This window comes from Canis lupus, chromosome 8 (genome assembly GCF_048164855.1).
Source record: "Canis lupus baileyi chromosome 8, mCanLup2.hap1, whole genome shotgun sequence".
NCBI lineage: Eukaryota > Metazoa > Chordata > Mammalia > Carnivora > Canidae > Canis > Canis lupus.
In genome coordinates this window covers 51,424,652-51,447,859 of record NC_132845.1, presented here as the reverse complement: position 1 = coordinate 51,447,859, position 23,208 = coordinate 51,424,652, and the positions used below count along the sequence as shown (strand labels likewise).

The following is a 23,208-nucleotide window of genomic DNA, read 5'->3' as shown; positions in this document are numbered from 1 at the left end:
AAAAGAAAAGAAAAGAAAATCACTGGAGCACCTGGCTGGAACAGTTGGTAGAGCATCAGACTCTTGATCTTGGGGTTGTAAGTTTGAGCCCCACATTGGATGTAGAGATTACTTAAAAATGAAATCATAAAAAAAGATTAAAATCACTTTGGCTTCAGTGTGGCAAAATTCCTTAGGATAGGTTCCTGGAAGCGGAATTCCTAGGGGAAAGGTATTAACAATTTTAAGTCTTTGGATACACACTCTTAAATTGCTTTCCAGTAAGTTGCTGCCAAATGACACTCACCTACCTTCTGTGTCCTCACACTACCACGTTGCCAACACTGATTGCTTTTGAGGGTTAATTATTTCTATGGGAGAAGTATAAGAAAACAGCAAACAAGAAGCAGTTATTGGAGCAACTGAGCACAAACCTGGCCAGCTACTTTTTTCCCCCTCCTTCTTCATTGGTCAAATATTATCCAAATAGCATGTGCTTCAGAGTCGTCGATCTGATTTCTAGCTAACATTTATTGATTGTTTACTGTGTTGCAGATATTGTGCAAAGCACTTTACATGCAAGATCTGTGTTAAATCTCTCAACATTTTTTTAAAGATTGTATTTATTTATTTGACAGAGAGAGAGAGAGAGTGCACAAGCAGAGGGAGCAGCACAGGGAAGGCAAATGCGGGTTTCCAGCTTAGCAGGGAGCCCATGGTGGGACTCCATCCCAGGACCCTGGGCTCATGACCTGAGCCAAAGGCAAATGCCTAACCTACTGGGCCACCCAGGCACCACAATTCTCTCAACATTCTTAAGAGGTCAGTACTATTATCTCCATTTTACAGATGAGACAATGAAGCACTGTGATAGTCAGGACCCTGTTGACACTCCCTCAGTTTTAAGTGGAGGAGTTGGAATTTGAATACAGAGCCCATCCTTGAATTACTCCGCTGTTGTTCTGTAATTTGAAAAAGTTAAAGGACTCTGGACATTTTTTTCTTTGAGGTCTAACGTTCTGATTATTGTGCTGGTTCCAAATGATTCCAAATCATTTTGGAATCTGACATAATTCAGTCAATGCACCATTGTTACAATAAACTATGAAGGAAGTCAAAACAATTAATTGGCCACATCAGCTATTTGCTTATAGGTCTGACGGGAGGAGAGAAGCATTAACTCACCTGGAACATAGAAAGGTCAAGATCTGAGGAAAGCAGGTCCAAGGAAGCTCAGAACTTACAATTAAGGAAAGGCTTTGGGAGGGGAGCCTTTCAAGTCAGATTGCAAGACAGGCATGCATGGTGGTGGAAAGAAGGGAAATTTAGCAAAAATAAATATTTCAGTCATTTCTAATAACCGAGGCGGGGTTCATTTCCAGGACCCCAAGATCATGACCTGAGTGGAAGGGAGACGTTTAACTAACTGAGCCATCCAGGTGCCCTTAATGTAGGTCTCGTTATTATTAATTATTATTATTAAGATTTTATTTATTTATTCATAGAAACACAGAGAGAGAATGAGAGGCAGAGACACAGGCAGAGGGAAAAGCAGGCTCCATGCAGGGAGCCCGACGTGGGACTCAATCCAGGGTCTCCAGGATCACGCCCTGGGCTGCAGGCGGCGCTAAACCGCTGCGCCACCCGGGCTGCCCTATTATTATTTTTTTAAACACACGTAGATGACCATGCTTGGGTCTGATCTAGGTGGGATTTCTGTGTTGAGTCAAGTATCAGTCTCAGTTCAGACATTTCTTTTTCTCTAAATGGAGGGGAAGCCAAGTGAGGGGAGAAAAGTTCATTTGAAAATCTTAACTTGAGCAGCCCGGGTGGCTCAGCGGTTTAGCTCCACCTTTGGCCCAGGGTGTGATCCTGGAGACCCGGAATCGAGTCCCACCTCAGGCTCCCTGCATGGAGCCTGCTTCTCCCTCTGTCTGTGTCTTTGCCTCTCTCTCACTCTGTGTGTCTCTCATGAATACATAAATAAAATCTTAAAAAAAAAAAATCTTAACTTTCCATCTTTTAGAACTGGCAGGATCCTACCTGAGTGTGGCTTCATGGGCATCATCAGCAAGGAGCCCAGGGAGGAAGGGGTATGCCTGTGGAAATATCAAAGACTTACGATCTTCAGATCTTCAAGTACTCTAGGTAACAATTTTTTAATTACGCAAGTGATATATAGTCTGTCTTCTTGCAACATAAAGTAGGTTAAAACCCTCTGGGTTGATGTGAAGCCTCTTGATGATCTTCCCGTTGTTAGATGTACATCTTGGGCAGCTTTCCTCTGTGCATCTGCATCCACATTATGTATCCAATGGTTTCGTGACATCTTCCTCGGGGGACTGTCGGGGTGGGGGCAAGTGCTCAGGTGGGAGGCCCTGCCCACTCACCAGGCGGACTCCTTCCAGTGGAGAAGGTGGTTAACTGTTCAGGTGAGAGTATTTCAAAGCACACTTCACATTGCAGGGGGCAGGGATTGCGGGGCACAGGGGAATACCCCTTTTCTCCTTGTATTCAGCTTAGTTTTTGACAACGTTGAGGATATGGCCGAGGTGTCAGGACTCCATGGGCACATTTCAGGTGGGGGCTGGGTGGGTGGATATCTATGTACCCTCTCTCTCTTTTTTACTTTTTCCGTATAGGGTGGAGAAAACGGGCACACGTGAGCCTTCAGGGCACGCCTGCGCGTGTGCGCGTGTGTGAGAGCGCGCGCGCACCCGCGCAAGGGCACCCTAGGTCCTCGATTGGATGCCTGTTTACACCTGACCGCCCAGCCCTCCCGGGTCTGGTGTTTTCTGGAGAATGTTTAGGAGGGTGTGCGCGTGGGGGGTGGTGGCGGAGATCCCCCTCTCCCAAGAGCCCCCGCGGCGGGGCGGGGCGGGGCGGGGCGGGGCGGGGACCTTGGCGCGGTCCGCGGGGACCGAAGGCGAGCGGGAGGCGCGGGAGGGCGATCCGCGAGGGCCTCGCCCGCCCGACTCCGCCCCCCGCGGCAGCCGGCCCCGCCCCCCGCAGTGGCCCCGCCCCTCTCCCCTGGCCGGGCGGGCGTCGGCCCCGCCCCCCGCAGGCGGCCCCGCCCCCTCCGCTGGCCGGGCGGGCGCCGGCCCCGCCCCCCGCAGGCGGCCCCGCCCCTCTCCCCGGCCCGGCGGGCGCCGGCCCCGCCCCTCGCTCCCAGCATGCCGTGCGGCAGCGGCGGCGCGGCGGGCGGAGCCGGGAGGCGGGGAAGCCGTGGCTGTGTGAGCGTGGGGAGCCGCCGCCACCGCCTCCTCGCCGTCCTCTTCCTTCTGGTTCCCGGCGTCGCGGGCCGCGCTCGGCCCTGGAAGAGACGTCGCCTCCCCTTCCCCCGCCTCCGCCTCGCGGCGCCGCTCCCGCCTCCTCGTCCTGCGCTGCGGGCTCAGGCGGAACCCGGAACGGCCGTCCGCCTCCCCCGCCCTCCGCCGCCGCCTCCTCCTCCTCCTCCTCCTCCTCCTCCTGCTCCTGCTCGGCTTCCTCCTCTGCCCCGGGCGGGAGCGGAGCGTCGGCGGCGGTCGGTTCGGGCGGCGACTCGCGCTTCTCTGGGCGGCGGCGCTTGGCCATGTCGTGTCGGGGAAGGTAATGAGCCGCAGAGCCCCGGGGTCTCGGCTGAGCAGCGGCGGCGGCGGCGGCACCAAGTACCCGCGGAGCTGGAATGACTGGCAACCCAGGTGGGTGAGCCGGCCCCAGCCCGCCGCCCCGGCCCCGGCCCCGGCCCCGGGCCCCGCCTCGGGCCCCGCCTCGGGCGGGCCGCGGCCTAGGGCCCTCGGGCCGGGAGCCGGGGGCCGGAGCCGGGAGGCGCGGCCTAGGCCCTCCCCCCCCCCCCGCCCCGGGGAACCGAGCGCGGCTTCCTGGGTCCCCTCCCGCCCCGGCTGGGGGAGGAAGGCCGGGGGAGGCGAGGCCTACACGGCTGCCCGCCCCGCGTTTCGCTCCCGGGGCCGGAGCCGAGACCCGGGGCGCCCGGCGGCCTAGGAGTCGGGTCACGGAGGGTGGAGAAAGGGGGCCCTCCTGGTGGCGGCGGCGGACTTTCTGGTTACTACCCGCCAAGTTGGAATTGGACTTGTGTGTGTGTGTGTGTACGGGGGGGGGCGGGGATCCCGGGAGTCCAGGGCCCTCTCGGGGTCACACCTTCGCTTCTTGGCCCCCACGCAAAAAAAAAAAAAAAAAAAAAAAAAGAAAAAAAAAAAGCTCCTTAACTGATTCCTTCTCTGAGCTCCCCCCCACTACCCCCGCCCCGCCCGCACGTGTTAATATTTCGAAAAACACCCCCCCCCCCCCCCCAGCCTCAGCGCTCCCAAGGCTTTGCTCCGACTTTAGACAGGGCACTTGTGGGGCGTGGAATGAGGCCGACCCACTCGCCCTCCCCAAGTGCAGGGGCAGTTACCCTGGTGGAGAGCAATCCAGACTTGGGGCTTTTGAGACTCTAAGGAGGAGTAGAGGATTACCTTTTGCATGGAGGGGATTTGATCTCAGACCTCTTTGGAGCCTCCCTGAAATGGAATATATTTGAAGCATCAACTTTTATTTGTATATATACGTATACATACATATATATGTATAGATGTGTACATATATGCAAAGATAGGTTTGTTCTATATATATACACACTATACATATATACACACTGTATACACACACACACACACACACATATATATACATACACACAGTTTTTGTGTCTTTCTGATTGATCATGGGTCACTTGTGCCTAATTTAGGACTCAAAGCCTTCGAAGGACTTCCTAAACGTTTTAGGGTATCGTCGTTCGCGGAGTTTTCGTCCTTTGAAGCACGCTTGAATTATCAATTGGCCTGCAACTGGCCCGATAAGTGCTTAAGACAGATTGTTGGGATTGACTTGCTTCCTAATGGTTACATGTAACTTGAGCAGTACTGGAAATGATTGAAGATGTTAGAATGTAACATTTTTAAGACTTGATAGAAAAGTCTTTGGGTAATGGGCGGTAACACCTCTTACTTGTTTTAATATGCCTTCCTAAATCCCGTGTCTGTTGAGAACATTTGTATATAATTAGGTGACTTTAAAAGTTAATGTCTGACTCTAGAATTGAGCTGTTAAGTAGCTTTTAAAAAAGATTGAAAAGCCTAGCTTTACTAGTCTTTTATCACTTAGGGTTTGTTAGTGCTTTAACTACAACCAGTTGACTAGTTTAAATAATTGTAGTCTGTAATTGACATTCTTAGTTGTTTTGTACTTATATTGAAATGTGTGAAATAGGTTTTTTTTCTCCCCCTTGCTTGTAATGAAATTAGATGATAAATGAGCTTCAATTTGACAGTTCTTTGACATTGGATTTTCCACTATTTTTCAGTATTGTGGTTATTTTATATGAAATAATTTAATATCCCTGTAGAAGACTAAAGTGCTCCTCACAAATAATCCTAGAGCTTTTAGAAAAGAATAAATTGTAGCTTGTCATTCTAAGTAAACGTAGTAGCAAAGTTGCAGCCGCCTGCTGGGGTCACTTGACTTCATTTGACAGATAGGAAGCAGAATGGCTTATATATTTATGGACTCTGTACATAGATTATTAGTATTATCCATGTTTTCTTCCTTTACGTGTTCTAGTTCTTGGCTGTGTGTGGTGTTTTTGTTGGGGGGGGGGGGTTGTAAGCTTTCTTTGAAGCTGTTCTCTGTAACAAAGTCTCAGAACTTACAGGTAGATAGATACTGTGAGATGTGTAGTTCCATACATGGAGAAACATAACAGTTGGTTAGGATGTTGGCAATATTTGACTTTTTTTGTAGAATCAGGAGCAAAAAGGTAAGAATGGTACCTTGTTTGCCAAGACGTAATTTTTCCTAAGTTAAATATGAGGTTGTTACTCTGTTCACTCTTTAAAAAGGTGACAGACTCCAGTTAACTGACAGAGCCTCATCTTCCTCTTTGTTTAAATGGAGATCTATTTATTTTTCTAAACATCTTCAGATGCAGGCAGATTCCTTATGGTGCATGTGAATCATTTAGTTTTTAGGAAAATTATTTGGCTTGGTGTACCATTACTTCTCGGATTTTATTTTTCTTAGATTCAGACTTCTAAACAAGTGCGATTTTAAAAAAGCAATTCTTGTCTGTTTCTTTTAGTCTGTCAGTTAGTCTGGAAACCGACTGTTGAGTCAGTCGTGGTCACACGTGATACTTCACACATATTGACAGGAAGTGTTCCAGGTGGCTGAATAGACCAGTGTCAAATGGCAATAGAACAAGCCTATCTTTGCTAGAAGCATACTTTTGCAGAAAGCATTTATATAGGACTGGTTGATAGTCTTCACTATACTCTCAGTTAAGATTTAAGAATTAGGCAAATGAATGGTTTTATCATTGCCACTAGCCAAAGCATGTCCTTTTCTTGACTTTGCTTTGGAATATAATCTAATTGTACCAATCCAGATAGAGATCAGAAGGACTTGTTTTAAAATTAAATCTATAATTATTATATATTCTAATATTCCAAAATGACATGACTAATTTGACATTGGAGTCAAATGTAGATTAGTTCAGAAGCATTCAGGTCAACAGAAAACAGGATTTTACTTCTATACTTTGGAGTCTTAGGACTTTAACAGATTTATACTGGGTGTTTTACAGTGCCCAAACTTATCTGTTTACAACTCTATAATGATGAAACTGTATATTAAAAATAGCTTCCATTTTTGGTAAAATGTAGACAGATTAAAGTTCTCAAAAGTACAAGTAACTTTATTTATTCTCCATTGTCTGAGACCAAAAAACAGGAAGAGTACTGTGAAGATAGAAAAGATAGAAACTAGTGTCTGGCATTGTGAGAAGCTGGGGTTTTGAAACCAGAGTTGTCTATTTAGCTGTTAATGACTCTGTAGACTATTTAATGTCTGTAGATACATAATATAGTAAAATACGTAAAGTAAAAAAAAGGAGTTATAGATTTGATGACCATAAATAGAGCTTTAGTTTAGTACAATTTATGGTAATCAATTCTCTACCACAGATTTTCACGTATACTATGGTGGTTTATCAGATAACTCTGTATGGGTGTTTAATTTGCGGGGAAAGTTTGTTTTTTCCATTATAAAATATAAGCCTTATGAAACATCGGCAATTGTATCTTTAAGTTGAATCTTTTCCCCCTTTTGTTTTGGTTCCTTTTTAAGTTGGGAGTATAACCAGAGGGTATTAATAACAGATTATGTAACATTCTAATGCAATGAAAATATTTGACTTTAGGTTCTATTGATCTTTTAGAGATTTTTATGACTAATAGAGCCACTATCTTTAAGGAGGTTATAGGTTAGGGCAACCTGGATGGCTCAGCGGTTTATTGCCGCCTTCAGCCCAGGGTGTGATCCTGGAGATCCCGGGATCGATTCTCACGTCAGGCTCCCTGCATGGAGCCTGCTTCTCCCAAGCGGTTATAGGTTAATATGGGAGAAAAGTCTTGGAAAAAGTAAAGGATATTGTGATATAATCTTTGATATTTTTTTTATACATAATTAACAGAGTTTAAAACCTGGAGAGTCAGAGAATGGAAAGCTGTACAGTTGAGAAGAGGGCAGAGGGGCCATGAAATTGATCTGTACTATTTTGATAGTGTGTGTGTGTGTGGGGGGGGTCTTCCCCTTCCCTCCCTACATGAGTAAGGAGGTGGCAAATGCAAATTGTCCTTGGTAAAAAAAATTCCAGTTTGGTTAGAAGGATGGGATAGTTTTGAGGAGTTACACAAGTAAGAGAGCTCAAGAACTATATTGAAGCTGTATTGTAGGCCTTGAATCATAGCTTTAAGAGACTGCTAAGGACCTGAATATTCTGTTTATAATTAATTATTTAAATTCAGATGAAAGTATTCAGCCCAATATGTGGGAATTTCCTTTTTTTTTTTAATATTTTATTTATTATTTATTTATTTAAGTCACAGAGAGAGAGAGGCAGAGACACAGGCAGAGAGAGAAGCAGGCTCCATGCACCAGGAGCCCGACGTGGGACTCGATCCCGGGTCTCCAGGATCGCGCCCTGGGCCAAAGGCAGGCGCCAAACCGCTGCGCCACCCAAGGATCCCTATGTGGGAATTTCCATAAGCAAAAGCCCCTCATGTGTTTATATGGTGTTGCTTGAGGTTGGTCACTACTGTGATACTTTTTATCTATTTATAGTTCAGTTTAGGTTGAGGACACTTAAATGGAATGATCATACAGAGAAAACAGAGTGTGGTCCATGGTGTCTTGTGAACACTGAATTCTCACCACCCTTTTTTTTTTTTCCGTCCCTATATTCCTTATGCTGTACTTTTATTCTTCTGACTTATTCCAGAACTGGAAGCCTGTATCTCCCAAACCACTTCACCCATTTTGCCTTCTCCCCTCCCTGCTCCCCTCTGGCAATCATCAATTTGTTCTGTGTATTTATGGGTCTATTTCTGCTTTTTGTTTATTGGTTTATTTGAATTCTCACGACTTTTAATTAAGATTTCCTGCCTTCACTGCTTGGCATATAGTAGAAACTTGTTTACTTTCTTCCTTACTATCATCACCTAAAATAAATCCCTGGGGTTCTTTTCAGTGGACCTTTCTTTATGGATTCACACAAGTAGTCATTTGTTTGGTGTCTCTTCATATTGTTATTTTGGTTTACCTACCTTTGGCTTTCCTAAAGTTTTCCCAGTTTTGTTTTGGGGACCATAGAATAAAACATATTCCCTTTTGTATAGACAGGCCTAAGAAAAAGTTGCAGGCATTCTGTGGTTTAATTTCTATATGAAATATTCAAGCTTATTGCACTAATTTGTTTTAAATGTGGAGTGTAACCTGTTAAATTCCTGCTGTGACATTTATGTTTCTATCGTATTAGTTTTTCTCCATTTATGTTAGTGATTGAGCGTATATTTCTTCTGAAATTTTTTTAGTCCACTGTTACTTTTTTTTAGATGAAATTGACATATGTATAGATCTTACATGAATTTTTACAAATTATACACCTGTGTAAGTATGACCACTCAAGATACAGATACACATTTTCAGTTGGATTATACTCCTTTTCCATCCCTGCCCACATTCCCCCCTGCAAAAAAACCCCAAAACCAAACAACAAACTAACAGAGTGTACAGGTAAATCTTATCTTAAAATTTACTGTAGAAAGGAAATCTTTGAATATTCTTATAATTTATTACCAACTTACGGTTTCTGCAGTTTGATAATTTTGTCATCTTCAACATATTTGTTTTCTTTTGCCATAAACATGCATTCTTGGGATATCTAAGGATCCTGTGAAGAGTTATAGTTGGTGGTTCCCTTCTTAACTGTTTTTAGACATTTTAGTCCTGGGATACACAAGAGCTCCTTTTCTTGGCTAAATTTATTCCCATCAGCTACAGATTCACGGACCTTTCTTTACCCTGTCAATACCTACTGTTGCTTAGTTGTTTTTCGTGCTCTCCCCAGTCTAAACTTTGTACTTCCCGTATCCCTACCCTGTTACCTCTATCCTCTGTAATACAGTGAAAGCTAACTTGAGCTTATCACTTCAATGATTGATCTCTTAAGTCTCTTGAGGGCTGAGCCTGTCATTTTCTCCCCTGCTTCTGTGTCTTACTTGCCCTAAAGCACTCCTGAAGTTCATTTCTGCCTTAGGGCCTTTGCATGCACTCTTCTTGGCTGTATAGCTACTGTACAGATTGCTTTTCTTAGGGAACAATGACCTGGATGCCCTCATGCTGTCTCATCCTAAATATCACCCCTCACTGGGAAGAAGCATCCTCTAACATTTCTTCATTGCACTTAACACTGTATGAAATTTTCATGTGTGTCTCCCACAATAAAATATAATCTTCGCATGTGCATGCATCTTAATGGTTTTACCTTTCTCTTCTTACCTGCTGGTGTAGTTGGTAGAGCATGTGACTCTTGATCTCCGGGTCGTGAGTTCAAGCCCCAAGTTGAGCATAGAGCTTGCTTGCTTTCTTTCTTCTTTCTTCAAGATTTTATTTATTTATTCATAAGAGACACAGAGAGAGAGAGGCAGAGACTTAGGCAGACGGAGAAGCAGGCTCCCTCTGGGGAGCCCGATGCGGGACTTGACCCAGGACCCTGGGATCACACCCTGAGCTGAAAGGCAGAGGCCCAACTGCTGAGCCACCCAGGCATCCCAGCATAGAGCTTTCTTGAAAAATAGTATACACTCTGTATTTGAGTGTCCTTCCTCAAGTAAATACATGAAAATGGAATTCTGCAAGTTTGTTTCTGTATTTAGAGTTAACTCTATAACACTGTTACTGTGGGAGGCTTTTGAAGGGAACTGTTCCTTGTATAGCAGCCTGGTTAGCCTGAGGCAGCAATTTAAATAAGCTGATTGAACAGGTTTAAAGAGACAATGTTCTAGTGTGGCCTGCTCTTTTACAGAAGAAAGAATATGTTTATTTAAGATTCATAGTTTTTATCCTTCATGAAAAAATACCCTGCTTACATATATAAAGTTCTTTTACACATCTTACCCCATATCTGTTGTACCTATTTGTACATTATTTAAACAACCTAATCACTAAAAGTGAAGCACTTCTGACATTCCACTAGAATGCCTGAGTCCCTTGTATATCTCCTGATTGGGAAATGAATGACCTCAAAATTTTCCAGAACCAAGGGCACCTGGCTGGCTTGGTCAGTAGAGAGCATGCGACTCTTGATCTTGGGGTCCTGAATTGAACTCCCATAGGGGTATGGAGCTTCCAAAAAAAAAAAAAATTTTTTTTCCAGAGTCAACAGATTTCTCAACATGGTGAATTACTTCTTTCATACTAATGTTCATACCTTTTTTAAAAAGGGAATTATATTCTTGCCGGAAGTTATTTTTTGGGAGCTTAATGTTATTATTCATATTAACATAGTATGCCTAGGCTCTCATGTTTATTATTCTATTTTTAAATATTTTATTTATTCATGAGAGACACAGAGAGAGAGAGGCAGAGACAGAGGCAGAGGGAGAAGCAGGCTCCCTGGAGGGAGCCTGATGTGGGACTTGATCCTGGGACCATGCCCTGAGCCCAAAGCAGGCGATCCAACCACTGAGCCACCCAGTTGCCCCATCATATTTATTATTTTAAAAGCTTTCATTTATTTTTTATTTGTTAGAGGAGGAGGGGGAGAGGGAGAAAGAGAATCTTAAGCAGGCTCCATACCCAGTGAAGAGCCTGATGCTGAGCTTGATCTCAAAACCTTGAGATCATGACCTGAGCTGAAATCAAGAGTTAGACACTTAACCTGAGCCACCTAAGCACTCCTATTTAAAAACTTTTAGGGATCCCTGGGTGGCGCAGTGGTTTGGCGCCTGCCTTTGGCCCAGGGCGCGATCCTGGGGACCCGGGATCGAATCCCACGTCGGGCTCCGGGTGCATGGAGCCTGCTTCTCCCTCTGCCTGTGTCTCTGCCTCTCTCTCTCTCTGTGTGACTATCATAAATAAATAAAAAAATTTAAAAAAATTTAAAAAAATAAAAACTTTTAAAAAGCTTTTTGTGTTTATTAGAAATGTGTGCTTGAGCAGGGGGAGGGGCAGAATCCTGAAATAGGCTCCCCTCTGAGTGTGGAGCCCAATGGGGACTTGATCCCAGGACCCCTATATCATGACCTGAGCCAAAATCAAGAGCTGGCTGCTCAACCGACTGAGCCACCCAGGTACCCCTAAAGCCTTTTTGTGTTTATTTTTTAAAATCTTTTTTTTAGATGGGCTTCTGATATCAGGATAAATTTTGTTTTGTTTTTTAATGTGGAGTTCCTAAGTTATGTTATTTGTTTATAAGAAGAGGCACTACTTTTTTCTTCTTTTTAGCATCTTTTAAGGTTTTATTCATTTATTTAGAGAGAATGTGCACACACACAGTGGGAAGGAGCAGAGGGAGAGGGAGAGAATCTCAAGTGGACTCCACTTAGTGCAGAGCCCTCATGACCCTGAGATCATGACCCAAGCTGAAATCAAGAGTCCCATGCTTAACCAGCTGAGGTTAAGCACTTAGGTGCCCCTCTTTTTAGCATCTTAGAGAATCTCAGCAGTGTTCTTATTGTCCACAAAAAAAAATTTTAATGGTCTAAGATAATTGAATACTCATGTATTTGTCTGCAGGTTTTTATTTTTATTTTTTTGTCTGCAGTTTTTTTTTTTTTTTGTCTGCGGGTTTTTAAAAGATGTTGTTTAACTTAGTTTTTATTAGATCTTTATTTTTGGTGTCTTCCAAAATACTTAATACCTTTTCTGGTGAATAGGGAGAAGGCTCCACTAATAAGTCTGTCATGGGCTATATACTGATAGATACTTGTTTTTCCCTCATATATGACAGCATTGACAACATTGTTTTTTTTTTTTTTTTTTTTAAACTAAACTAAAGCTCTTTGAATTTAATTTTTCCCTTTTATTTGAATTTGTTCATTGAAATTTGTTTTTACTATCTCCTCTTTAGCATTTTAATCTTCTGATTTTATTTTTTATGTATTTTTAATTAGGTAGGCCCTATGCCCAATGTGGGGCTTTGACCTTATGACCTCTAGATCAGGATTTGCGTGCTCTGTGGACTAAATCAGCCAGGTGCCCTTAATCTGATTTTAAAAGATAGGTGTGTGTGTATGTGTGTTTGAAATTTTAACTTTCATCTTGGAATATTTAGTTCCTTGAAGCAGCCCATGACAACTCTTGGTGTTCAGACTTTTTTTTTTTTTTTAATTTTTATTTATTTATGATAGTCACACACAGAGAGAGAGAGAGAGAGGCAGAGACACAAGCAGAGGGAGAAGCAGGCTCCATGCACCAGGAGCCCGACGTGGGATTCGATCCCAGGTCTCCAGGATCGCGCGCTAGGCCAAAGGCAGGCGCCAAACCGCTGCGCCACCCAGGGATCCCGGTGTTCAGACTCTTGAGGGTGTCCCGTGTTTTATATTCCTGATAATATGAACTCTGGAATTCCTTGTCTGAAGTGTAGTGCTGCATTTTCAGACTTCGTTTTGATTCTAACACTGGACATTCAGATTCATTGCCCTATTGCCAGATATTATGTTGGATTCTTGAGATTTGCCAGAATTCAGACAGAAAAACCTATTAATAGGAAATGTGTCAAATTTTTGTCATCTGTAGAATATGACTCTGATTAGGTTAGATTCTGGTTTAAAAAATCCCAAAGGTGATCGATCACCAGTATCACATAGTGTAGTTCAGATGAATTAATATATATTTACTTGAAAACACATCCTGGATTTTCTTTCCAAAAAAGATTTTTCTTGGCCTATCCTTATATTCTTTGGGTAAATGTGAAGAAAAATGAAAATGTGGCAGGTTTCCCAACAGCAGGACTATGAAACTTGAGATTTAGTGTTTGTTCTTTAGTCAGGTTTAAGGAATCTACCTTGGGTCACCTGGCTAGCTCAGTTTTAGAGCATGTGACTCTTGATCTCATGGTTGAGTTTGAGCCACATGTTGGGGGTAGAGTTTAAAAAAAAAAAAAAAGGAATTTACCTTAAGACACTGTATTGTTTTTGAAGGACTTGAATTAGAATGCTGACCGTTAAAAATGATTAATTCTGTCACAATTTTAAATATTGATAGTATTTTAGTGTGTAGTATCTTATTCCTTTTTTTGAAAACACTGAAATGAAGGGGCATTTGGGTGACTCTTATTTCCATTCAGGTTGTGATATCAGGGTCGTGGGATCCAGCCTCGAGTCATACTCTACTCAAGACAGAGTCTGCTTGGGATTCATTCTCTCTCTCTCTCTCTCTCTCTCTCTCTGTCACTTTCTGTCCCTCCCCCTGCATGTGTGCATGTTCTCTCTTACTCTCTCAAAAAAAATAAAAATCTTTAAAAATACTGAAATTAAAATTGAAGTTGCATTTCATAAAGGTTGTATGTGTTGGGAGTAATCAAATGGCTGACTATAAAAGTTTTGTAAAAGAAACCTTTCTTTAAGTGGCCTATCTTGTATAGTTACTGTAATACTAGTATTCCCTATGTTTTTACTTTTATTAGGATATAATACTTTAGTAGTGCTGTTCTCCCCACACTTAGTTCATTTAAAAATCCACTTGCAAAAAAAAAATAAAAATAAAAATCCACTTGCTGTCTTAATATAATTGCATTGGAGAAGTTAGGAATAGAACCAGTGTGTTTTATGTTCCTCTCTCAGGTGTGTTTATTTTTAAGAATATGTGCATTTTTAGTATTGATCCTTGACAGATATTTATCTTAGGAGAGGCTAGTGTCGTGAAAATAACAGTGGACTAAAAAATGGGAAGACAAAGGTCCTTTGTATTGGCACTACCCAGCCGTTCCTCTGAGGTGGTAATTCTTGCCTTCCCTAAGATGTAGGGTTATGAGGGTTTAAGTTTGGAAAATTACTTTGAAAATTATTTAAGTGCTACACAAATGCTATTTATATGCTGCCATGTCTGAATCAAATTTGAAATTTTAAAGATCCTGCCCCTTTTATCTCTTCCTCAAAAAGTTTTAAAGTTTACTACATTCATGCTCACAGACTAGTTCACATTCCATTTTTTAAACTTACTGTATATTTTTTAAAAATTTAATTTACTTCTATTTACATTCAATTAATTAACATATAGTGAATTATTAGTTTCAGAGGTAGAGTTTAGTGATTCATCAGTTCATTTTTTTCTTGTAGTACTTGTGTGGTCATATATGTGTGTAGTAATTCCAAAAATTTTATAAAGACTGTGTCTCATGGGGTGCCTGGGTGCCTCACTTGGTTAAGCGCCTGCCCTCAGTTCAGGTCATGATCCCAGAGTCCTGGGATTGAGCCCTGCATTGGGCTCCCTGCTCAGCAAGGAATCTGCTTCTATCCCTACCCGTTCCTTCTGCTTGTGAGCTCTCTTCTCTGTGGTCTCTCTCAAATAAATAAATAAAATCTTTAAAAAAAAAAAAAGTATATCTGAGGGTATATTGATTGGAGCATATACAATTGTTAAATTTCTATTAGGTGTGGCAGGTTATTTAAAAATATTATTTATATGAAGTATTGTGATAAATAAATGATACTATTTATTGGGATGCTTGGGTGGCTCAGTGGTTTGGCGCCTGCCTTTGGCCCAGGGTGTGATCCTAGAGTCCTGGGATCAAGTTCCGCATCGGACTGCCTGCATGGAGCCTACTTCTCCCTCTGCCTGTGTCTCTGCCTCTCTCTCTCTCTCTCTCTGTCTCTCATGAATAAGTAAATAAAATCTTTAAAAAATAAAGCAAAATATACTATTTATTTTTAAAAAATTTGTGGATATGCCATTAATTGATCTCAGTATAGCAGTGGTTCTCTTTCTACATTTTTTAGTGTGCTTCCATTATGTAAGCCTGCTTCAGGTTGGGTAATGAGGAATTTGACTGTAAATCTGCATGATTTTTTTCTATCTTACTATTCACACTTAAAGACGACTTCATACCACTTGAAATTGTGAGCCAGGAAAAAAAAATCTAATCTTTGGGACTACTAACTATTGGAGGGCAGGTGCCAGAATTAAATGGAGAAGATATGGATAAAAAAGAAGTTTGTACCTTTGTTAACTTTTATTATACAGTTGGAATTTAAAGAACTGATTCTTTAGGAACATTGGTTGGATGCTGCATTGCTCCCTTTCTTCCCACCATCTGGTATTAATGTTTTAAAGCGAGTAGGGAGGATGAATCATAGAATCGTGGAAAGGATATGCTCTGCCGGTGTAATAGTTTGAAGTACTTTAAAAAAAATGTATCTTCAAAACAAGGATAGGAATCATTGAAATTTTATCATTGTGTGCATGTGTACAGTATTGAGCTATCATGAGAATTTGGTTCTATTTTAAATTATTGCACTATAAATTTACTCAAAATGAGTAAATACTGTCTCTTAAGGAACTTATCTAGAAATGTTGATCTTTTTTGTTGTAAAAGGGAATTAGGAAAGTTTCTGTTTTTAAACCACTTAAGTCAATCTGATTAAAGTGTGTTTAGTATAAACTCTGAGAAGAAAAAGATACAGTTTGCATAGACCTTGTGGGTGTAAAGTGGCTTAAGTGATGATTTTGTACTGTTTCATAACTTTCTTAAACTTAAGACTAAATACCTTTTTTCCTCTTATTTTTTTTTTTTTTTTAAGTAATTCCCTACACCCAGTGTGGGGCTTGAACTCATAACCCAGAGATCAAGAATTGCATACTCCACCAGCTAAGCAAGCCAGGTGCCCCAAGGCTAAGTACTTTTAAATACCTCAACATATTTCTTGCTGCCTTTGAGCACAGTGGGAGCAGTGTTTCCCAGTTGATTTCCATTCGCTACTATGTTTCAGTAACTACCAAAACTGTCTTCCTTAATGAATTTTCCTATGGTTAGAAGAAGAGTGTGGTTATTTTGAAAAGTAGCTTCCTTTCCCAGCTAACTGAATTAGGAGACCATATCTTTTCAGATTTTTCTATGAGACCTTTCTATTTATTTATATTTTAAGTAATAGGAAGTGGTTATTTCAAGATCACCCCTAAAGCAGAGGTCCCAGTGATTAAGTAGTAGGGTTTACCATAAATATTTACGTCTGATTACAGGTAGGATGTTTCATTACCATTATACCCCAGGAGACATAAGGAACTAGGTCTTATAGGTGTTATGGGGGATTAGAGTCCATTTAACAGTCCACCTGTTGGGACATCTGGGTGGTTCAGCAGTTGAGCATCTGCCTTTGGCTCAGGGCGTGATCCCGGATATGGGATCAACTCCCACATTGAGCTCCTCACATGGAGCCTGCTTCTCCCTCTGCCTATGTCTCTGCCCCTCTCTCTGTCTCTCATGAATAAATCAATAAAATCTTAAAAAAAAAAAAAAAAAAAGTCCACCTGGTGTCTTAGTATAATGTTATAAAGTTAGAACCAAGATTTTTTTTAGATTATTCTCTAAGGTTTATTTATTTATTTAGTAAAGATTTTATTTTATTTATTTATTTTTTAAAGATTTTTTTATTCATGAGACACACACACACAGAGAGAGAGAGAGAGAGAGAGAGAGAGAGGCAGAGACACAGGCAGAGGGAGAAGCAGGCTGCAGGGAGCCTGATGTGGGACTCTATCCCTGGTCTCCAGGATCAGGCCCTGGGCTGAAGGTGGCGCTAAACCACTGCACCACTGGGGCTGCCCAGGTTTATTTATTTTTTAAGAGGGTTGGGTAGGGGTCACGTGTATAATTTGAGAATGCACTAAAGATATTTGTTAGTTTTTTCCTCCTTTTAAGAATCACTAGCGTGGAATACGTAATCCAGAAAGAGTCTTCCGTATTTGTCATCATATTTAAGGCTGTTACGTGTTAAGGAGTGCAGGGTAGAATATTGCTCTTTTGATACCCTAAAATCATGACTGCCCAAGATTCGTAGGGTGTATCATACCATTGTGGCAATAGTGCCTAACTTGATAATAGTTTTCTTTAAAAGTACTTATTTCTAAATTGCGTAATATTTGTTTTTTTCTTAATGTGTTACAAGTGATTTTTGGCAACCACATCGTTTTTCTTTACCAGTGTCAACCTATAAAAAAAAGTTGTAATGATATTTCCCTGTGACACAGTACATTTATTTTTGAAAGCAACTATAGTGTGTTTTAGGATTATTTTTATTTATTTGACGATTTTACTTATTCATTCATGAGAGACAGAGAGAGACATAGGCAGAGGGAGAAGCAGGCTCCCTGTGGGGACCCCAATGGGAACTTGATCCCAGGACCCTGGGGTCATGCCCTGGGCTGAAGGCGGTGCTAAACCACTGAGCCACCTGGGCTGCCCCCTGTTTTAGGATTATTTTTAAAGGGAAGATTTAAGGGGCTCCTGGGTGGCTCAGACGGTTAAACATCTGCCTTTGGCCCAGGTCATGATCTCAGGGTGCTGGGATTGAGCCCCACGTCTGGGACTTCTCATTTTCCCTCTCTTCCCTGTTAATGAGTATGCATGCTCTCTCTCTCTTGCTCTCTTTCTCTCTCTCTGCCTGAAATAAATTAAATGTTTAAAAAAATAGAAGATCTAAAATATGTAATTGTTGGAGAATTTCAACAAGCCTGTCAGTCCTTTGGGGATATGCTTGGGTCTACTAGAGGAACTTTATCTGAATAACTCTACAGTCAGTATTTGCCTGTTTTCAGGACTTTTAAAAGATGGTTACATACATTTTTATACTGATAAAACACTCTGCCTTTTCCTCGATGATAAAGTCCCAGTCTGGTTTCAAGACTACTCCTTTTGGGATTTCTTTAGTTTTTAGGTGTTAGTGATTCTTCGCTAACTAACCTTCTCTGTCTTAACAGGCCATGTTTGGCATTTAACTGGAGAGCCTTCAGGGTTGTGGGTGAAGGAGTGGGCAGGTTTCTCTGTAGATTTTCAGTCTTTGTCCTTCCTCTGCTGAGGAGGTCATGGAGTAAGAGATTTCCTTCCAGTCTTGGCAGTTTCCCAGGCTGAATGGGATGTTTCTAAAGTACTTCCAGGACTTGCTGACAAAAGAGGAAGATAAGCAATACAAATGGGAGCTGAAGCAGGGTTTCTTTTTAAGGCAGTCAGCTAGCTTGGGTTAAAAATAAAGGCCAGGAGAAAGTGAGTCAAATTAACATGGTGCCTTAGATTCATGAGCCTTTAGTGAACTGTTTAGCATAACCCAATTATTTCTGTTAAATACTGAACCTGAATTCACATTTGTGTTGGAGATTAAAAGTATACCAGGTTTTATAACTGCAAATATTCTTAGCACCAGGTAAGATAAGAATTTATGCTAGATAATGTACAGAACCTTGGAATACTTTAATTAGCAGTGGATTTTCTCATGTCTCTGTCTCAGCCAGTGATTTTCTGATTTTATCAGAGTTAGTGGTTTTGAATTTTTCTAAAAATTTTTTGTACTGTCTCAGTGGTCAGTTATTAAGAATTTAGCCACAATTTTGAAAGGTATTGGGGATCCCTGGGTGGTGCAGCAGTTTGGCGCCTGCCTTTGGCCCAGGGCGCGATCCTGGAGACCCGGGATCGAGTCCCACGTCGGGCTCCCGGGGCATGGAGCCTGCTTCTCCCTCTGCCTGTGTCTCTGCCTCTCTCTCTCTCTCTCTCTCTCTCTCTCTCTCTCTCACTGTGTGCCTATCATAAATAAATAAAAAAAAAAATTAGAAAGGTATCAAAATGGGTAGGCGATAAAATATTAAGAATTTATAGTTTTTTTCTTTCTTAGTAAAGTGTTATAGGGACTATTTTAGATGTTTCTCAGGCATTGATAGAGTGAATTGCTATTTTGCTAGATATTTAGAATTTGTTACTGTTAATGTCAGTAATAGTTATCTTTTACTGATATGAGAGCTGTTTTGTTTCTGTATCTTGGCTAGGTAAATCCTTTCTGAGCTTTAAGTTCCAGTTCTTAGGTGTGATTTTTTTTTTTTTTTTTCTTAGGTGTGATTAATCAATTCAGACACTAACGGGTCTTTGGTTTCATTGTGCACAGTGAACTTAAAGCTGGTGCCACATGTTGCCTTTCTATTTAGAATAGTTAAATATGGGATCCCTGGGTGGCGCAGCAGTTTAGCGCCTGCCTTTGGCGCAGGGCGCGATTCTGGAGACCCGGGATCGAATCCCACGTCAGGCTCCCGGTGCATGGAGCCTGCTTCTCCCTCTGCCTGTGTCTCTGCCCCTCTCTCTCTCTCTCTCTCTCTCTCTCTCTCTGTGTGACTATCATAAAAAAATTAAAAAAAAAAAGAATAGTTAAATATAGTAAACAATATAAGACCTAAAATACTGAAGTATTAATTAGTAAAAACAAATCAAGTCTTTTATCTATTATACCTTTACTGTAAAGATGTTTCTTTATTTTTATTTTTTTATTTTTATTTATTTTTTTTATTTATGATAGTCACACAGAGAGAGAGGCAGAGACACAGGCAGAGGGAGAAGCAGGCTCCATGCCCCGGGAGCCCGACGTGGGACTCGATCCCGGGTCTCCAGGATCGCGCCCTGGGCCAAAGGCAGGCGCCAAACCGCTGCGCCACCCAGGGATCCCAAGATGTTTCTTTAAAGTCAGATTTATTGAGGTTTCATTTACATGGTATATAGTTCTTTGAGTTTTGACAAATGCATGTAATGTTGTAAACATGACCACTTCAGCAAGCTGTAGAATAGTTCAATCATCCCAAAACGTTTCCTTGTGCCCCTTTATAGTCATCTTCTACTCTCAGCCTTTGATAACCTCTGGTCTTTTTTTCCTTATAATTTGATCTTTTCAAGAATGCCATAGATTTTTTTTCTTTAAATATATATATTTTAAGTATTCTCTACACCCAACATGGGGTTCAAATTCACAACCCCAAGATCAGGAGTTGCACATTCCATAATTGAGCCACCCAGGTGCCTCAAGAATGTCCTAAATTAAAAAAAAATTGTGGTAAAATGCACATAAAGTTTATCATTTTACAATTCAGTGTACCAAGTACAGTTGACCCTTAAACAGTGTAGAGGTTGAGATGCTGACACCCCCCCTTCTCCCCCCCCCGTTGATAACTTTTGACTTCCCTGAAACTTAACTACTAACAGCCAGCTGTTAAACGGAAGCCTTACGATAGTTAACACGTATTTGTGTGTTATATGCGTTATTTACTATATTCTTACAATAAGCTAGAGAAGAGAAAAATGTTAAAATTATAAGGAAGAGAAAGTATGTTTACATTACTGTACTGTGTGTCCTCATATAAATGGACTAGTGCAGTTCAAATCTGTGTTGTTCAAGAGTCAACTGTAAATTCATGATGTTGCACAACCATCACCACTATCTAGTTCCAGAACTTTTCATCACCCCAAACAGAAACCAAGTACCCTTTAAGTAGTCCCTTACTGTTCTCCCCTCCTCTCACCCCCTGGCAACCGTAAATCTACTTTCTCTATGGATTTGCCTATTCTGTATATTTTATATAAATGGAATCATATAATATGTAGCCTTTTGTTTCTAGCCTCTTTCACTTAGCATAAAGTTTCAAGCTTCATCCATGTATGGCAGGTATCAGTACTCATTCCTTTTTATGGAATCTTAATTTGGAATTCATAATCTTTCATTGTATGGATATATACCACATTTGGTTTATCCATTCATTCTTTGGACATTTGGGTTTCCACCCTTACTTTATTGTGAATAGTGTCGTGAACATTCACAAATTTTTGTGAGCAGACCTGCTGTCAGCTCTTTTGGGCATATACCTAGTGGATTTGCTGGGTCAAATGGTAATTTTTGTTTGTTTGACTTGAATTGCCAAATTTTTCTTTTCTTTTTAAATATTTTATTTATTTATTTGAGAGAGAGAGCACGAGCACGAGTGGGGGGGGCGGGGGACAGGCTCCCTAGCCAGCAGTGAGCCCAATGTGGGACTCTATCCCAGGACTCTGGGATCATGACCTGAGCTGAAGGTGGACGCTTAACTGACTGAAGCACTCAGGTGCTTCTTGCCAAATTCTCAAGTGTTTGTACCATTTTACATTCCCATCAGTTATTGAGGGTTCCATTTTTTCAGTATATTTGCAACACTTTTTTTTTTTTTTTAAATTATGGCTATCCTAAGTGGGTGTGATTTCTCATTGTGGTTTTGATTTACATTTTCTTGGTCATAATTATGTTGAGCAGTTTTTTATGTGCTCATCGGCCATTTGTAGATCTTTGGAGAAATATTGCTGTTCAAATATTTAAGCTCTTTTAAAAATTGGATTGTGTATCTTTTTGTTGAATTATAGGAGTTTTTATTTTGGGTACTAGACTCTTGTAAGGTACATGATTTGCAAATATTTTTGCTGATTTTGTGAGTTGTCTTTTCACTCTCTTGATAGTACCCTTTGAAATGCAACAAAAGGGGCGGCCCGGGTGGTTCAGTGGTTTAGCGGTTTAGCCCTGCCTTCAGCCCAGGGCCTGATCCTGGAGATCCCGGATCTAGTCCCATGTCAGGCTCCCTGCATGGAGCCTGCTACTCCTTCTGCCTGTGTCTCTGCCTCTTTCTCTCCATCTCTCTCTCTCTCTCTCTCTCTGTCTCTCATGAATAAATAAAATCTTTTTTTTTTAAACATTTTTTTAAAAAATTTATTTATTTACGATAGTCACACTCAGAGAGAGAGAGAGAGGCAGAGACACAGGCAGAGAGAGAAGCAGGCTCCATGCACCGGGAGCCTGACGTGGGATTCGATCCCGGGTCTCCAGGATCACGCCCTGAGCCAAAGGCAGGCGCCAAACCGCTGCGCCACCCAGGGATCCCTAAAATCTTTAAAAAATAAAAAAAATGAAATGCAACAAAAATATATGACTTTAAAATGCATTATTTTTATAAAATAAAAATTCAGAATTTAAGTGTATTGTTGAGGCAGCCCTTTCTAATTTTGGTGGCTTTTCTGTGTTCATAAAAGTTACTTTTTAAAAAAAGATCTTATTTATTTGTTTGAGAAAGAGAGTAAGAGACAGACTTCCTGCTGAGCAGGGAGCCTGATAGCCTGGCTTCATTCCAGGACCCCAAGGTCATGACTGGAACCAAAGGCAGATGCTTAACCAATTGAGCTACCCAGGTGCCCCATAAAAGTTACTCCTAAGATCATATGCATAGGTCAAATTTTAGTTATTGAAGTTTAACTTAGAAGACTAATTTTTACTTATTTTAAGTAATTGTAATAGAGTTTGAACGAAGATCATCATCTAATCTGTATCCCTCCGCTCTCTATGCTGGAACCACTATGCTGTTCTTTTCCCTATGAAAGTTGTGTGGTATAAGATCGTATCCTCTGCTAACATCTCAAACAAGTGGGGAAATTGAAGCTAGTATATAACTACTAAGTGCAAACTAGTTTGGTACACATTTTGAGAGTTTGAGGAAGGAGCTGAATAATGGGAGGTTTTTTTTTTTTTTCCCTGAAATCAGAGAGCATTTTACACTCCTAGTTGAAACTTCTGACTTTACACTTCTGTTCTTTTAGATTATAAATTCTTAACAAGATTGGAACCATCTTAGTTCACCTTTTGGAGACATTAGTTCTTAGTTAATGCTTTTGTAGTAAATGATCAATAAAATATTGATTTGAATAGAATGCTTAGGAAGTGTGTGTTGAAGAAAAGTTAGTGTTGATTTTGGTGAGGAAACTGTATTCCACAGTTGAGAGAAAGGCCTCAGTTAGGAGAATGGGTGATCAGTTAGTCAACAGGTAACTTATATGCCATCTAGGCAATGGGAGTGTGTGATAGGCAACATTGGTAG

At 41.3% G+C, this 23,208-nt stretch overlaps 1 protein-coding gene across 4 annotated transcripts in view; it reads left to right on the top strand.

The window, feature by feature from the left end:
• Nucleotides 1–3,183: 3,183 nt before the first annotated feature.
• The window catches only part of SMG1 (SMG1 nonsense mediated mRNA decay associated PI3K related kinase), a 106,907-nt gene continuing 86,882 nt past the window's right edge, over nt 3,184–23,208 (top strand). For 2 of the 4 annotated variants that reach the window (XM_072835913.1, XM_072835911.1), the window contains exon 1: nt 3,184–3,659. In XM_072835913.1, coding sequence (XP_072692014.1) covers nt 3,571–3,659 — 89 coding nt within the window. In that variant the 5' untranslated portion in view covers nt 3,184–3,570. The remainder of the gene's footprint in view (nt 3,660–23,208) is intronic. The other 2 variants (XM_072835912.1, XM_072835914.1) reach the window with 1 other exon arrangement.